This window comes from Pelobates fuscus, chromosome 10, assembly GCF_036172605.1.
Source record: "Pelobates fuscus isolate aPelFus1 chromosome 10, aPelFus1.pri, whole genome shotgun sequence".
Lineage (NCBI taxonomy): Eukaryota > Metazoa > Chordata > Amphibia > Anura > Pelobatidae > Pelobates > Pelobates fuscus.
Genome location: NC_086326.1, coordinates 11,275,576 through 11,293,142, shown reverse-complemented (window position 1 = coordinate 11,293,142; position 17,567 = coordinate 11,275,576). Strand labels below are relative to the sequence as shown.

Here is a 17,567-nt window from a genome sequence, read left to right as displayed (position 1 = left end):
GGGGCGTTCATGGCCCTCCCGGTTAGTGCCACGGGGTGTAGGCCGAGTTGGGATTCAGGGGTCTCCGTCTAGGTTTGGGCCTTGTGGTTGTGGGGTGGTGGGGCTCGAGTTGTTGCCCCCATTCTGCCCCTCCTCTCCTCTTACCCCCCTTTTTCTGGTAGTTCCCTTGCCCCTATCTCTCCATGTCAAAGGCCCTGCTCTGTGTCCGGTGTGAAAACGTGCCGTTGTCCAGCTCGCTATATAGCGTATTAAACTATGGTATTAGTAATACAAAGAAAATAGCATATAAAAGATATGTATAGGTGGGTTCAAGTTCCTTAGGTTGGTTAGTGGCCTCAGTCCCCTCAGGCCCCAGGAGGCAGTCCCTGTTGGTGTGTAGTTGTGCCCGGTTGGTGCCGGCTATGTTATATTCATAAGTCCCAGTCCCGGGCATGCGGTGAAGCTTGTTGATGCTGTTTGGTTGGTCGGTTCCTGGGTGTTCCTTCTCACAGAGCAGCGGTCGTTGTGGTCTTGCATTAGTTGACGGGGTTGTGGACCTCACTTGTGTCTCTGGTAGTTTGATGCCCAGTGTGGCTGCAACGGTTGCCATCTTTGAGGTATCTTGAAGGACGTGGGTGGTGTCTTGCTTGCGGACTAGCAGGTTGAATGGGTGTCCCCAGCGGTATTCCATGTTCGCTTGTGCCAGTGCACTGGTGAGTGGTTTGAGTTCCCGGGCGCTTGGCTAGTGTGATGGGTGAGAAGTCTTGGTAGAACTGGAGGGTGATGGCGTCTAATTTTGGAGGGTTTCTGCGCATAGCAGCCATGATGGCTTCTTTGAATGTGAAATAGTGGAGTCGCACTATTACGTCTCTGGGCGCCATTTGGTTTTGGCTGGGAGGCTTCAGGGCTCTGTGTGCCCGGTCTATGGCCAGGTCTTGTGGCGTCGCTTCTGGGAGGATTGTCCGAAAGAGTTTGCGTAGCATGGAGGGTAGCATGTCAGGGGTAACCATTGCAGGGAGGCCCCTTACCCTTATGTTGTTGCTCCTGGAGCGATTTATTAAGGTCCTCCATGACGTTTTCCAGTGCCTCCACTCTGTGTTTTTAAAGTCGTAATTTCTGCTTCGTGGGTGTTCTGCATTTCTAAGAGCTCCTCTGCTCTCTGCTCCACTTGCCCTGTCCCCCAGGTCAGCTATTTCTGCTTTGAGGCTGTGGAGCTGCTTTTCAAGCTCTGCAGCCATGTGTTCTTTAATATCTTCTGCAACGTTGCGCAATAGTACCTGCAGGTCTGTGAGTGGCGTGGATGCCGGGGCTGCTGCCTCACTGTGGTCTGATTTGGAGGCTGAGTCTTCCCGCCGTCGTGGGGAAAATGGCGCTGGAACAGAGAGGCCACAGATGGTGTTGAGTCGCGCTTTTTGTGATTCCCTCCCATCTCGGGCGAGCATGGAGGTCTTGGTGCGTGTGCCGGGTTGTTGGGTGGTCTGTACGCCGATTGTAGCTGGTAAGGTAGCTATTGTGAGAGCCTGATAGCAGGAGCTTATTCACTAAGCAGCCATATTATTCCCCGGTCATGCTCCCTCTTTTCTTTGTTATCATATATCTACAACACAGGATTGCACCAGGGCAAAATCATACCCATATACTAAAAGAAAGAGTGAGTGCCAAGCCATTGATATGAAATATCATTTTATATATTTTTTTATATTTTCAATTTTAACCAAAATGATTAAATCATTTTTAAAAAAATTATAAAAAAATATTGGAAAGGTCATCAATATGGGCTGGCTGTAGTATTGTATGTGTGGATGATATGACACATAGTGTGTTTGGTGGTGTGTGTATTTGTGAGGCTGCTTGTGGGATACAGGGAACTGGTGGTGGGCTTAACACAATATGGCTGTATTGTGGAACTGAATCCCCATAGTTGTTTGCTGGGATTGGAGATTTTAAGTAGCCTTATAGCATTTAGAAATTTATTTTATGAGTGTGCTGTTCCTTAACCCCTTAAGGACACATGACATGTGTGACATGTCATGATTCCCTTTTATTCCAGAAGTTTGGTCCTTAACCCCTTAAGGACCAAACTTCTGCAATAAAAGGGAATCATGACGTGTCACACACGTCATGTGTCCTTAAGGGGTTAAGGGGTTAATCTGTATTATTAAAACTAATTCATGGTATTTATTTTCCAGATGGACAGGTCTACTGGTCTTTTAAAACAGACTCCTCATCATCCAAGCCAAATTCGTTAGAGGTAGAGGTAGCATCCTTTGTGGCCCTTGCCCATCTTTCCATGAAAGCCCCCACTAAGAAAGACATCTTCAATGCTTCAAAGATAATTTCTTGGCTGTCCAATAAGCAGAATTCACATGGGGGCTTCGCTGGCACACAGGTAAGCAGCGTATACATGTGTAACCTACAGTTCCACTAGCATGTCTGTTACATCTTTTATATGTTGACAAAATTATGTAAACGCATTTCCTGTAGTCTTTCTAGACCTAGGAATATAGTACCATTCCCAATGCTATAGTGTTCTCTTCTTTATTTAAATTCAGGGCCCATTAAATCTAAATAAAAATGTAAGAAAAAGGGTATTACTTACCTTTTTTTCCAGCGCCGAGATCAAGTCCTGCAGCCAATTGTCCTGCCTCTCGCAATATCACAATATGCATATAATGGTCCAATTTAATGTTCCCTATAGAGGAGAACTGGAGTTGCTTGACGTTTTTATTAGAGACTGTGGGAGAACGTTCTCACAGCAAATGCACCTCTACTGGATGTCAGGTAGAGGTAGAGGCAATTTTTTTTGTTTTTCCAGATAAAATGTTGAGACACATATGCAAATAAGATGGTACATGAGATCAAAACAATACAGAAACACTAGCACTAAGATGATAATTGTGTTGTGACACAATGCATTGTGCCATGCATAGTAAATACAGGCCATAAGGTATCTCCTCATAGACAAAGCATAGATATCTGATATCTGAAGGTCAAGTAAGCCCACTGGTTAAGAATAGAGAAAGAGGTGGAAAGTAAAAAAAAGAAGGGTGGGCGGTGAGAAGTAGATAGAATACTCTGCCACAGTCTGCTTGCCAATTTGTCAACACTGCTTGAAAGCGTTTCAAGTTCCGTAGGTTTTATGTGACAAATCTTCATATTTCTTAGTGATGTAAAGTATGTCAGACATGGCTTGGGTATGTGGGGGTTGCATCGATTTCCACATGTGTGCAATAGTTGTGATGGCTGCTGTGATAATATTGAGGATAAGAGAGAGCCTCACTCCCTCTACCTCTGCTTGGAGCATCTTCAATAAATATATCTCTGGTTCTAAAGGGAGCACCTAAGTGGCTGTGTTCTGGATCTTTTGAATCTTCAGCCAGAAGTGGTTTTCAAGATTGGACAAGACCAGAAGATGAGAGGGAGGAGTTATGCCAGTCAAAGGGATGTTGTTGCTATTGTTGCTTCAGTGTGTCAGTACCTCAACTATCTCAGGCAATGCCTGGGTCTTGCGGAGATTGTTTTTATAAAAGGAAACATCTCCATATTTCCTAAAGAGATCATTTAACTGTTGTAGGGTTATGTTATACTGAGGGTGATGTCATCAGTAAATAATGGCAACTTGTTTATCGAATCGTTCAGAGTGGCACCTTGAATTTCTGTAGTGTGTTTGATTTCTGAGATCTGTGGTTCTAATGCCAGAATAAACATTAAGGGAGAGAGTGGGCATCCTCGCCTAGTAACATTTTGAATTGTGACAGACTTGGAGAAGAATCCGAACTTTAAGACCCTTGCAGTTGGGGATTAGTATAATAACTTGACAACTAGTGATGTACCGAACTGTCCGCCGGCGAACAGTTCCTGGCGAAATTAGCGTGTTCGCGTTCGCAGCGTGCTTTTACAACCAAAATTTTGTTTCCACTGTAATAGAAGAGCAGATGCCTGCCTGCCAGCTTCTGTGTGAGGTTCACATTGGATACTGTGCCTACTTGCCCAGTGCCACCACTCATATCTGTTTTAACAATTGGTTAAGCTTTACATTTAAAATAAATAATTTGTTTTCACTGTAATAGAAGAGCAGTTGCCTGCCTGACAGCTTCTGTGTCAGGTTGGATGCCTTGCCCATTTGCACAGTCAGTGCCACCACTCATATCTGTTTTAACAATAGCTTAAGCTTTAGATTTTAAAGAAATCATTTTTTTTCACTGTAATAGAAGATCAGTTAGTTGTCTGCAAGCGTCTGGGTGTCAGGCCTACTTCAGCGTGTGCTCTGTAGACCTGTTCCAGCGTGATTTGACAGTTGCCAATCATATTTGGTGTCTCTATAGCGTGCTTTTAAAACCAAAATTTGTTTTTCACTGTTATAGATTGAATAGCAGTTACTTGTCTTCAAGCGGGTGTCTCAGGCCTACAGTGTGTGCTCTGCAGAACTGTTCCAGTGCACATTGCCAATCATATCTGGTGTCTCTATAGCGTGCTTTTAAAACCAAAATTTGTTTTTCACTGTTATAGATTGAATAGCAGTTACTTATCTTCAAGCGGCTCTGTCAGTCCTTCCTTCAGCGTGTGCTCTGCAGAACTGTTCCATTGCCAATCATATCTGTTCTCACAGTAGCTTGCACGCATAGTACCACTAATCCCCCAAAAAATGACAGGCAGAGGCAGGCCACCCTGCAGGGGCCGTCGTGGTCGTGGTGCTGTGATTCCCTTTTGCCCTAGAATAATGCCCAGTTTTCAGAAGCCACGTACCCTGAACTTGAAAAGTTCTGAGGACATAGTTGACTGGCTAACACAGGACACCCAATCTTGTACAGCCTCCGCTCGGAACCTTGACGCACCATCCTCCTCCAGCTTAGCTTCAGGCACCTCTCAAGATAGCACTCACCCGCCTGCCGCCACCGCCAAAACTAGCACCACAGCCGCTTTACTTGGTATGTCAGAGGAGTTATTCACACACCCGTTTGAAGAAATGAGTGATGCGCAACCATTATTGCTAGAGGATGTAGATAACAGGGATATGTCTCAGGCAGGCAGCATTAAACACATGGAGGTACGGTGTGATGATGATGATGTTGTACCCGCTGCTGCTTCCTTTTCTGACTTGTCAGATACAAGCGAAGCGGTTGATGATGACGATGCGTCCATGGATGTCACGTGGGTGCCCGCTCGGCAAGAAGAAGAACAGGGCGAAAGTTCAGATGGGGAGACAGAGAGGAGGAGGAGGAGACGAGTTGGAAGCAGGGGGGGGTCGTCGCAAGGAGCTAGTGGCACAGTCAGACAGCATGCATCGGCACCCGGGGTCAGCCCGACAGCACGCCAATCAACGCATGCTGTGTCCACCACCAGAATGCCGTCATTGCAGAGCTCAGCAGTGTGGCATTTTTTTTGTGTGTCTGCCTCTGACAACAGCGATGCCATTTGCAACCTGTGCCAAAGGAAACTGAGTCGTGGGAGGTCCAACACCCACCTAGGTACAACTGCTTTGCGTAGGCACATGATCTCACATCACAAACGCCTATGGGATCAACACATGAGTACAAGCAGCACGCCTACTCTAAGCCGCCATCCTCCTCCTGGTCCAGCATCTTCAGCCACGTCAACCACTGCTGTCCTTCTTGCCCCCTCTCAACCATCCGCCACTCCGTTTCCCGCCTTGAGCAGTTCCCGCTCATCTGCCCACAGTCATGTGTCTGTCAAGGACATGTTTGAGCGTAAGAAGCCAATGTACCAAGTCACCCCCTTGCCCAGCGTCTGACAGCTGGCTTGTCCGAACTATTAGCCCGCCAGCTTTTACCATACAATCTGGTTGAGTCTGAGGCGTTCAAAAAATTTGTAGCTATTGGGACACCGCAGTGGAAGGTACCCGGCCGGAATTTCTTTTCACAAAAGGCAATCCCCAACTTGTACTCGATTGTGCAAAAGGAAGTCATGGCATGTCTGGCACACAGTGTTGGGGCAAGGGTCCATCTGACCACTGATACCTGGTCTGCAAAGCATGGTCAGGGCAGGTATATCACCTACACTGCGCATTGGGTAAACCTGCTGACGGCTGACAAGCAAGGAATGCGTGGCATTGCAGAGGAGTTGGTGACACCGCCACGAATTGCAGGCAGTCCTGCTGCCACCTCCTCTACTCCTCCTACTCCATCCTCTTCCATAACCTCCTCGGCTGAGTCCTCTTGTGCCGCTGCTTCTTGCTCCACATCAACGGCACCCCCCCCAGCTCCCCAGGTACTATTCCACATCCCGGATACGGCAGTGTCACGCCGTCTTGGGTTTGACTTGCTTGAAAGCAGAGAGTCACACCGGACAAGCACTCCTGTCCGCCCTGAACGCACAGGTGGAAAAGTGGCTGACTCCGCAGCAACTGGATATCGGCAAAGTGGTGTGTGACAACAGAAAAAATTTGATAGCGGCATTGAAGTTGGGCAAGTTGACACATGTGCCGTGCATGGCACATGTGTGTAATCTGATCGTACAACGCTTTGTGCATAAGTACACAGGCTTACAGGACGTCCTGAAGCAGGCCAGGAAGGTGTGTGGCCATTTCAGGCGTTCCTACACAGCCATGGCTCACTTTGCCGATATCCAGCGGCGAAACAACATGCCAGTGAGGCGCTTGATTTGCGACAGCCCTACACGTTGGAATTCAACACTCCTAATGTTCGACCGCCTGCTCCAACAAGAAAAAGCTGTTAATGAATATTTGTATGACCGGGGTGCTAGGACAGCCTCTGGGGAGCTGGGAATTTTTTTGCCACGTTACTGGACGCTCATGCGCAATGCCTGTAGGCTCATGCGTCCTTTTGAGGAGGTGACAAACCTAGTCAGTCGCAGTTGTGTGTGTGCGTGTGTGCGTGTGTATGGCTGTCTGCCTGTGTGTGTGTGTGTGTGACAGGGTGAAGATTTCTTGCACAGGGCGCCCAAAGGCCTAAGGCTGGCCCTGCGCATGGGTCAGTGGCTCTGCACCAGACTTCCCTCCAATTGATCAAAGTTAAAGAATTTCAAGTGGACTGATTACAATTACAGGGCCTCTAAAGAGTCCTGTATTGTTATTTGTCGTCACTACCTTCCCGCGTCGGGAGTGGGTCATTTGCGCCCCTGCTGCCTTCCTTGCATGTGGTAGCTGTTTGTCAGTGATTTGTCAATCCATATCTGCCAAGTGACCCTATGTAGGGGTAACAGTCCCTATTCTGCTCTGTGTCAGTGTGTATCATGGTCTCTGTGGACAGGGAACAGTCTCTATTCTGCTCTGTGTCAGTGTGTATCAGGGGTTTTGAGGACAGGTGTCAATCCATATCTGCCAAGTGACCCTATGTATATCTGCTGTCAGTACACAGGAAAAGTTTAAATATTTCTTGTTCTACGTTCTCTGCAACTCCACGCACCGACTCATCCAATACGTGAAGATCTGGGGTTTCTCTGACTCTCCTCAGTAGTGTATCAAACAGAGTCTGCACTGTGGTAACACGGACATCTTCAGGACATAACTCAACTATTTGCAGATAGGCAGTCTGCAGCTTCTCTTTTTCACCTGTTCTCTTCTTTCTCTTATGCGTATTCTTGTCTATATGCAGGTGGTCTCTTGCCTTTCTTTTAACCAATTCGTTCCTTCCATATGGTTTCAAAAGATCTCTGGCATCATTACTTTCAACGCAAATAACGTCATCATAGTTAGTCTCCTCATTATTCACCGGGAAGAGAGTGTTTGCACTGACTACCCACAGCATGCTCTTGCCATTGCCTACTCCACCTTCAACGACAGGGTGCAAGTCCCAAGGAGAAGGATCATTCACTTTATTATCTGTCTTTATTTCACAAGTAGTGCCTGGAACATCCTCATGGGTCACAAGATGTAAATCTGGACTAATGTCAACCCCAGGGTCTGGAAAATCATCAATTTGAAATTTTTCGAATAATCCCAGTGGGCTGCCACATTCTTCCTCCTCTGATGGTATTAAAGTTTGCAGAGATTCACTATGGGGTGGTATCAAGCATTTTGGAGAACAATTAAGCATCTCCATCCCAATACGTTTCAGATGTCCTATCAGCTCTTCCACCCTATGCGATACTATGGGCAGGCTACCCGTGACGTCATTACTCACGGCCCTATTTCACGCGGACACTCTGTGTCAGTGTGTATCATGGTGTCTGTGGACAGGGAACAGTCTCTATTCTGCTCTGTGTCAGTGTGTATCATGGTCTCTGTGGACGGTGAACAGTCTCTATTCTGCTCTGTGTCAGTGTGTATCATGGTCTCTGTGGACGGTGAACAGTCTCTATTCTGCTCTGTGTCAGTGTGTATCAGGGGTTTTGAGGACAGGTGTCAATCCATATCTGCCAAGTGACCCTATGTAGGGGGAACAGTCTCTATTCTGCTCTGTGTCAGTGTGTATCAGGGGTTTTGAGGACAGGTGTCAATCCATATCTGCCAAGTGACCCTATGTAGGGGGAACAGTCTCTATTCTGCTCTGTGTCAGTGTGTATCAGGGATCATTAGGATAGGTGTCAATCCATATCTGCCAAGTGACCCTATGTAGGGGGAACAGTCCCTATTCTGCTCTGTGTCAGTGTGTATCATGGTCTCTGTGGACGGTGAACAGTCTCTATTCTGCTCTGTGTCAGTGTGTATCATGGTCTCTGTGGACAGGGAACAGTCTCTATTCTGCTCTGTGTCAGTGTGTATCAGGGGTTTTGAGGACAGGTGTCAATCCATATCTGCCAAGTGACCCTATGTAGGGGTAACAGTCCCTATTCTGCTCTGTGTCAGTGTGTATCATGGTCTCTGTGGACGGTGAACAGTCTCTATTCTGTTCTGTGTCAGTGTGTATCATGGTCTCTGTGGACAGGAAACAGTCTCTATTCTGCTCTGTGTCAGTGTGTATCAGGGGTTTTGAGGACAGGTGTCAATCCATATCTGTCAAGTGACCCTATGTAGGGGTAACAGTCCCTATTCTGCTCTGTGTCAGTGTGTATCATGGTCTCTGTGGACGGTGAACAGTCTCTATTCTGCTCTGTGTCAGTGTGTATCATGGTCTCTGTGGACAGGGAACAGTCTCTATTCTGCTCTGTGTCAGTGTGTATCAGGGGTTTTGAGGACAGGTGTCAATCGATATCTGCCAAGTGACCCTATGTAGGGGGAACAGTCCCTATTCTGCTCTGTGTCAGTGTGTATCAGGGGTTTTGAGGACAGGTGTCAATCCATATCTGCCAAGTGACCCTATGTAGGGGGAACAGTCTCTATTCTGCTCTGTGTCAGTGTGTATCAGGGTCTCTGAGGACAGGTGTCAATCCATATCTGCCAAGTGACCCTATGTAGGGGGAACAGTCTCTATTCTGCTCTGTGTCAGTGTGTATCAGGGCTGGGCTTTGAGGACAGGTGTCAATGTCAGGTGATTTCTGCCCTTTATGGATTAAAAGCAGACTCTGCATCAACTGTGCAATTTTGCATGGGAGTTTTGCCATGGATCCCCCTCTGGCATGCCACAGTCCAGGTGTTAGTCCCCTTGAAACAACTTTTCCATCACTATTGTGGCCAGAAAGAGTCCCTGTTGTTTTTAAAATTCGCCTGCCCATTGAAGTCAATGGCGGTTCGCGCGGTTCGCCGGTTCGCGAACATTTGCGGAAGTTTCGGGTTCGCGACAACACTATTGACAACTTTTATAAAAGGTTCAAGTAAGCCAAAACGTACATGTATTGTCAGTTTAGTCGGTCAATTTGGCATCCAATGCAAGGGCAATTTGGCTCTATTCCTAGCTGCCTCAACCAAGGATAAATCTCCATGTGTTATCTGAGACTTGCCATCCAGGGGCAAATCCCACTTGTTCCAGTAATTTAATGCTGGGTAATAGGTGGCTGAGTATGGAAGCCAATAGTTTGGCATACAGTTTCAAGTCTGTATTTAAATGAGATTTGGGTCTGAAATTGGGGAAGGAGGTGGGAGGTTTACCCGGCTTCGGTAGGGTAATGATAGTAGTCTCAAACATGTTGTAAAGTTCCTCCTCGGGCATTGGAGCATACTCCGAAAGCTAGTTGAGGCTCTCTGAGAGGCAGTTTCAGACACAGGTGAGCTTGCCCTCCAGTGGACAGCATCTTGCCTAGCAAACATTTTGTCAAAACACTGAAACACGTGCCTTTTTCCCCAGGTTTACTCTGGGGCTTGTGGGAAGACATTAGGGTCTCAGCTGTAAGTATTTTAGCTTTGGTCTACAAAGGTTTGAGGATTGCTGTTAGTTTGGAAAGCTGGGTCTGTACTTTTACGGAGTGATACTTACATGTGTCTGCTCTCTGTTGCACTTTGGACATACCCCCACTACCTGCAGGGTAAGCATTGCAGTATTTACTAAATGATAATGCTTTACATTGCAGAGTTAAAGGTAACAGACTACTGCACCCATACCATTTTATTAAGATCTGGTCTGGCTTTTGGGCACAAAGCAAAAGCAAAGCATTATTAGGGCTCACATTATCTGTTTTCAGAATGACATACTAACATTCATAAAAATAATTTATTACTTCTATACTTTATTATAGTATGAACCCTGTGGATAACATGTCTAATCTTTTGTAGGACACATTGGTGGCATTTCAGGCTTTGTGTCGTTATGCTGAACTGACCTACACTGGACATCTAGATTTAGAGGTGACGGTAACTGGAGATGATTTTCAATACAAGTTCTCGGTGAATGACACGACTCGACTCCTACTGCAAAAAGGATCTCTCCAGCAGATACCGGGAAACTACACTATACAGCTCAAAGGGGAAGGTTGTGCATATGTACGGGTAAGGACATATACGGGATAGGTTTCATTTTTACCATTTTCTTTGTTTGAGTGAGGACTTATAGTTGATCCAGCTTACTCTTTGGCATATTTATACATTAACAAAAAGGCATTTTTTGCTAAGCACCAAAACAGCGTTAGTTTAATAAGGAAGTTTTGGTTTAAAACTCATGCCCATGCAGTCTCATTGGTTAATCCTCTGCTGTTTATGAGTTACAGTACTTTGTGTATGCAGGCCGTGTCACATGGCCCTTGACTTTGACTCACACAACCTCCATAATAAAATAGAAAATACAGCATAGTTTGTTTCCTTTAGTGAACACAAGTTTTATTTCCTATCTGTGAACTGTACTCTAATCACAAACAGGAGGCTGCTGCAGGCTCTAACAGGCAAATCACAAAACAGGAGATAATAAAAATCTGATTTACACACACTGCTCAATAAGAGAATCCAGAAATGTATACTCTTTCAGGAAAAGAGTAGGAAGGCTGTGTGAGTCAAAGGCAGGGGAGGTGTGACTATATGGACGAATAGAGGGACACATAACTAGACAGGTGGATAGATAGATAGATGGGTGGCTAGATAGACATATGTCTAAACACACAGATATATGGACAGATGGCTAGAATGATGGATAGTTGGATAGATTTGTATTTGGTGGTTGTGATTAACTTGTATTCTTCTAGCATTTGTTTATTCAATGTGTGTTATCGAGCACCTTATTAACTATTACAAAACTCTGCAGACCATGCTGAAATACAATATGAATTCTGCCGAGAAAAGCATAATGTTCGACCTTCATGTCAATACCACTACGGCAGACTGCAAGGACCGAACTAAACTATGTTTCCACATTAACATTTGCACACGGTAAGTTACAGTGAAAGAGTAAAACATCCGCTTTGGAAGAGCTCACACTGGAGACGGTACAGTATGATCTAATTCTTCATTTATTGTTTTAAGCTAAATTTTAAGTAAATCGTCTGTTAGTATTTGTCTTGTTTATTGCCCTATGTTTTGCTGAATGTGCCTGTTTTAGGTATATTGGGCAGCGGACAGAAACTGGCATGGCGTTAATTGAAGTTGATTTACTCTCCGGCTGCAGCGCCGATATAGAAACCATAGCAAAGGTAATACAGGGAATGGGGAATAATTCAGGGAATGTGGGGTAATTCATGGAATGTGGGGTTAATACAGCACATTGGAACAGTAAATGAGGTATCTAGCACAGGATAAATCTAAATGCACAGCAATGGCCCGGTGTAATATAGGGTATAAAAATGCTGTGTGGTAACCAGTATAGTGGGTATAATGACGCTGTGTGGAGGGTTGTTATCCAGTTGCGTTAATGATTTTTGTCCAGTACAGAGAGTGCTATTATATGGAAAATGACTTACTGTGATAAACCTTGTCATGTAAGTTTTAATATGAATCTGTTTTATTTATTTTTGTATTCAATCATTTCAGCTTGAGATGCAAAGTTTGGTAATGAAGACTGAAGTCAAAAGGGATAAAGTTATCATTTATATTAATGGGGTGAGCTGGTCGGTGACATGGAATATCGAGACACAGACAGACACAGAGACAGACTCGGATACAGACAAGAGACCAGAGGCTAAACCAGAAACTTAGGAATTTGCTGTCCCTTTTCATCTTTATTTATCTCTAAACTTTTCACAACTCTCAGTTTTTAAAATGGAAATTGCAGATTTTAGGCTCAGACTGTTTAATTGGTAAAATTCAGATATATAACTTCGTTATTAAGGTGAATGTGCAACTTTGTAATCCATTATTGACAATTCCTGGTTTAGTGAATAGCTCTATAGATCTCTCTGTCTCTCTATGATTCCTGTTCCTTTCACACTCTGTCTCTATGTATTTGTTTTTGTGTGTCTGTCTATATTCACATTCACTCACTGTCTCTCTTTATTTTTATGCAGCTCTCTCATCAAACTGAATGTTTCTCGTTCACCATAATTCAAGATATCCCAGTGGAAAATGTGCGCCCCCAGCTGGTCAAGGTGTTTAGTTACTATATGCCAGGTAACAAAATGATTTTTAAAACTCCTATATACTTACATGCTGACTTCTATGCTGCAAACGAAAAACAACAACAACAAAAAATAAGATTAAAAACAAACAGGATTAAGGGGGAAGTGGTGCTGTGTTAAGAAACCCATTTCAGCTACAATAAACCAAATGTAATGTCGGGCGTGCACTTCACAAAATATCAGCAAACCCAGGTGAAAGCTTGCAGTGATTCTATTTGCCATACACAATATACCGTATATACTCGAGTATAAGCCGACCCGAATATAAGCCGAGGCCCCTAATTTTTCCCCAAAAAACTGGGAAAACTTATTGACTCGAGTATAAGACTAGGGTGGGAAATGCAGCAGCTACTGGTAAATTTCTAAATAAAATTAGATCCTAAAAAAAATATATTAATTGAATATTTATTTACAGTGTGTGTATAATGAATGCAGTGTGTGCGTATGAGTGCAGCGTGTGTGTGTATGAGTGCAGCGTGTGTGTGTATGAGTGCAGCGTGTGTGTGTATGAGTGCAGCGTGTGTGTGTATGAGTGCAGCGTGTGTGTGTATGAGTGCAGCGTGTGTGTGTATGAGTGCAGCGTGTGTGTATGAGTGCAGTGTGTGTATGAGTGCAGCGTGTGTGTGTATGAATGCAGTGTGTGTGAGTGCAGTGTGTGCGTATGAGTGCAGCGTGTGTGTGTATGAGTGCAGCGTGTGTGTGTATGAATGCAGTGTGTGTGAGTGCAGTGTGTGTGTGTATGAATGCAGTGTGTGTATGAATGCAGTGTATGAATGCAGTGTGTGCAGGGCCGGTGCAAGGATATTTGCCCCCCCCCCATATGTCCTGACCTCCCCTCCTACTCCCTCAGTGGTCCTTACCTCCCCACCCCCGTGTTCCTTCACCCCCCTCCCCCAGTGGTCCTGACTCACCCCTCCCCTAGTGGTCCTTACCCTCCCCTCCCCTAGTGGTCCTTACTTCCCCCTCCCCTCCCCTAGTGGTCCTTACTTCCCCCTCCCCTCCCCTAGTGGTCCTTATCCCCCCCTCCCTCCCATAGTGGTCCTTATCCCCCTCCCTCCCATAGTGGTCCTTATCCCCCCCCTCCCTCCCTCCCATAGTGGTCCTTATCCCCCCCTCCCTCCCATAGTGTTCCTTTTCTCCCCCCCTCCCTCCCATAGTGGTCCTTATCCCACCCCCTCCCTCCGATAGTGGTCCTTATCCCCCCCTCCCTTCCATAGTGGTCCTTATCCCCCCCTCCCTCCCATAGTGGTCCTTATCCCCCCCCTCCCTCCCATAGTGGTCCTTATCCCCCCCCTCCCTCCCATAGTGGTCCTTATACCCCCCCTCCCTCCCATAGCGGTCCTTATACCCCCCTCCCTCCCATAGTGGTCCTTATACCCCCCCCCTCCCACAGTGGTCCTTATACCCCCTTTTTTATTATTATTATTTTTTATTATTATTATTATTTTTTATTATTATTTCTTATTTTATTTATATTTTTATTTATTTTTCGTCCCCCCCTCCCTGCTTGATACATGGCAGGGAGGGGGGCTCTCCTTCCCTCGCTGGTCCAGTGGCAGTTCAGTGGGGGGGAGAGGGGGGCTGGCAGAGCTGTAACTTACCTGTTCTGCAGCTCCTGTCAGCTCTCTCCTCCTCTGCGCCGTCCGTGCAGCTCCTTCTATCAGCTCACACTGTAAGTCTCGCGAGGATTTACACTGGGAGCTGACCGAGGTGCTGAACGGACGGCGCGGAGGAGGAGAGAGCTGACAGGAGCTGCAGAACAGGTAAGTTACAGCTCTGCCAGCCCCCCTCTCCCCCAGTCTGTATTATGGCAATGCAAATTGCCATAATACAGACCTTGACTCGAGTATAAGCCGAGTTGGGGTTTTTCAGCCCAAAAAATGGGCTGAAAAACTCGGCTTATACTCGAGTATATACGGTTATACTGTACTTAAGATAACCACGTTCTATGCTATAAGAAAAACATGAAAACAAATCATAGTGTAGTAGTGTATAGAGCACAAAACAAAGATATAACACATTATTCAGAGCCTTGTAAAAAATTGACTCTAATCTATAGCAGCGTAGAAAATAAATACTCAGACAGTATAAGTAGCCAAGACAGGAATACTGAGACCAGGTCCTGCTCCCTCTTCTCCATGATTTGACAAACAACTGCTCAAATGCAAGCAGAAACACAGAAAATGTATAATAGAAATGCAATACTTTACAATGAATAAATGGAGCCACAGCACAATGTGTTTCAAACATCCATCTAGGGCAGGGATAGTCGACCTTCGGCACTGCAGATGTTGTGGACTACATCCCCCCCCATAATGCTCTTACACCGATAATGCGGGCAAATTATCATGGGAGGTGTAGAGCAAAACATCTAGAGTGCCAAAGGTTGCCTATGCGTGATCTAGGGTCTTCCTCAGGTAAATATGAAGTACTAAGTTCCATTTTTTTTACTCCACCATGCCAAAACTACTGCTTTCCAGATTTATGGTGGCCAGTAACATCTAGACAAGGCTAGTAGGTTAGATCCTGGTATTCTGAGTCCTGGTCAGAGCTTACGACAAAAGCTCAGTGAGGGCCAGTGACAGGCTAACTATAGTGCTGCATTCATTAACAGATTGTCATTGCATTCTTCCCTTGCAGATGAAGAGGCCTACGCAATGTATAACCTACCCAACTAAGAGGTAAGTGGAGTCCAATTTAAAAAGTTAAATTAAGTTAAAACACTGCATTAGACAGTAAGCAAAGTATTAGAGTGCAAAAACCGTGAGAGTATAATCACAGCATTAGTGCGCACACACTGCTTTAGAATGTGTACTCAGTGTTAGAGTATCTACATTAGAGTTAGTAGTGTCAATAGAGTGTCAATATAATATATATACCCACGTGTAATAAGTGAACTATAATACAATAAAACATATACAAGAGTACTAAACTTCAAATCGAAAACAGCTTCCCAGGGCGCCTCCCCAACTAACACCCCCTTATATGACAAAATATGGAAATATACAGAAAATGGGATACAGCTGTATATCTGCTAAGAAAATTAACACATAGTGATGTACTGTAATGTACAAATTATCACTTTACTGCTGATAGCACTCACAAGAGGTCGGAATATAGAGCACCTTGAATCAATCCTTGAGGGACTTATAGCTGTTATCACGTCCACCTCCTTTGTATCCGGGAATCGCTGGTCCCCCCACAGAATACTTCTCAAAGATCAGGATAACGATTATAAAAATGTATTTGGGGCACAATCAGCCAATAAAAACATAAGTCATATATATGGAATTTGTTAAGAACAGTCCAAGATTTAATGTATATTTTGTTTTCTGTTGTGCATTGTTACAGATTGTGGATGCTTGTAACAATGCACATTGCATTAACTCATTGCGGTAATTCAAGTCTAAAACACCCTGCTACATTGGTTTTTTTATGTGTTGATAGGGAGAAGGAATGTCTCTTGAATAGAAATGGGAAGCCAACAGGCACGAACACGTTGGTGTCCAGAATAACATCAGAGAAAAATTCAGCTTTTATGTTTATTCTGTTGTCAAGCAAAATAACAAATTGTACACGTTATTACTTTCCATGTCGAAATAAAAATATATTTCTATTCATAATAAATCAGTAACAAATCATAAAAGCTTGTCTTTACTATAACTTTATAAAGTGATTACAGATTGTAATACTCTTGGGGAAAAAAATATTTGGAACTCAGCTGCAGGTGAAAAAATAAATTGGATACTGTCCCTTTAAGAAAATATATTTTATTTAAATAAAGAAAATGTAACCTTGGCAGTCTTCTGCAGCAATAATATTTAAAGTAAAAATGCATGAAAAATGGAATCTGGTTTAAGTATAACTTCACAAGAAAGTAGTAATTGGTTGAAAATGGAAATAGAGAATACTTAATTAGCAACACGCAGTATAGTCCATTAGACTTAAATAAAATGTTGACCAAGCAGGTGATTCCTGTAGTACAAAGTAACAGGTCTACTGGTATGAGTAGTGGTTGTAGTCATTAGACTCCAATAATAATAATTAACATTTGAGTAATTTGGCAAATTATATATTCGATACAGATAGTAAGTGGAATCCCTGAGGGCAGACTTCAGTATTCCTTATCCTTCCCAGATAACCTCACATAAGAACCAATTAGTTATTGCAATCACTGGAGAACGTATCTTGCCTTCCATTAGTAATGGGAGTTAAAGTCCTTTCCAGAGTAGAATGAATTATGGTTCCCTGAAGTAAGTGGAGAGAGGGAGGAATCCGAAGTTAAGTCTGTTCCTGGAGAGGGAGAGTGGAGTAGAGCGTAGCCAGGATCAAAGCCAGAGGTCCGTTACACAGGTAGTCCGTTTAGCAGAGCACCGTAGCACAGCCGCAACAATGTAGCAAGTAGCGAGAGCACATCAAACCACAAAGATTGAGCACTTTAGATGCGGTCACGGCTTCCTATCGAAGGGAAGCGCGTAGCATCGGACGCATGGGCGGAGACTGATCGGCGAAACCTGGATGTCATGGAGGAGTTCCGAGACAATATGGAGGAATCCTGACACAGATGGACGTTTCTCGTCTACAAGAACCATAAAACACATTCTTTGTATGAGGAACTTGCAAACCCAGTGTCTAAATGTTAAACTGTTTGTGCGTCTGTTTTGTCTTTGTGCTCTTGTGCTTGTTAGAACGTTAACATCATCCTATTTTTGGAAACCCTATTTACTATGGACGTATGTTGTTACACCTTTTCAAAT

General features: G+C 44.5%; 1 protein-coding gene across 1 annotated transcript in view; it reads left to right on the top strand.

Moving 5' to 3' along the window:
* The window catches only part of LOC134575354 (alpha-2-macroglobulin-like protein 1), a 134,167-nt gene extending 117,770 nt beyond the window's left edge, over nucleotides 1–16,397 (top strand). The window contains exons 29-36 of the mRNA XM_063434635.1: nucleotides 2,169–2,368; nucleotides 10,547–10,759; nucleotides 11,505–11,629; nucleotides 11,799–11,889; nucleotides 12,227–12,295; nucleotides 12,700–12,802; nucleotides 15,451–15,491; nucleotides 16,258–16,397. Coding sequence (XP_063290705.1) covers nucleotides 2,169–2,368; nucleotides 10,547–10,759; nucleotides 11,505–11,629; nucleotides 11,799–11,889; nucleotides 12,227–12,295; nucleotides 12,700–12,802; nucleotides 15,451–15,488 — 839 coding nt within the window. The 3' untranslated portion in view covers nucleotides 15,489–15,491; nucleotides 16,258–16,397. The remainder of the gene's footprint in view (nucleotides 1–2,168; nucleotides 2,369–10,546; nucleotides 10,760–11,504; nucleotides 11,630–11,798; nucleotides 11,890–12,226; nucleotides 12,296–12,699; nucleotides 12,803–15,450; nucleotides 15,492–16,257) is intronic.
* Nucleotides 16,398–17,567: the final 1,170 nt, after the last annotated feature.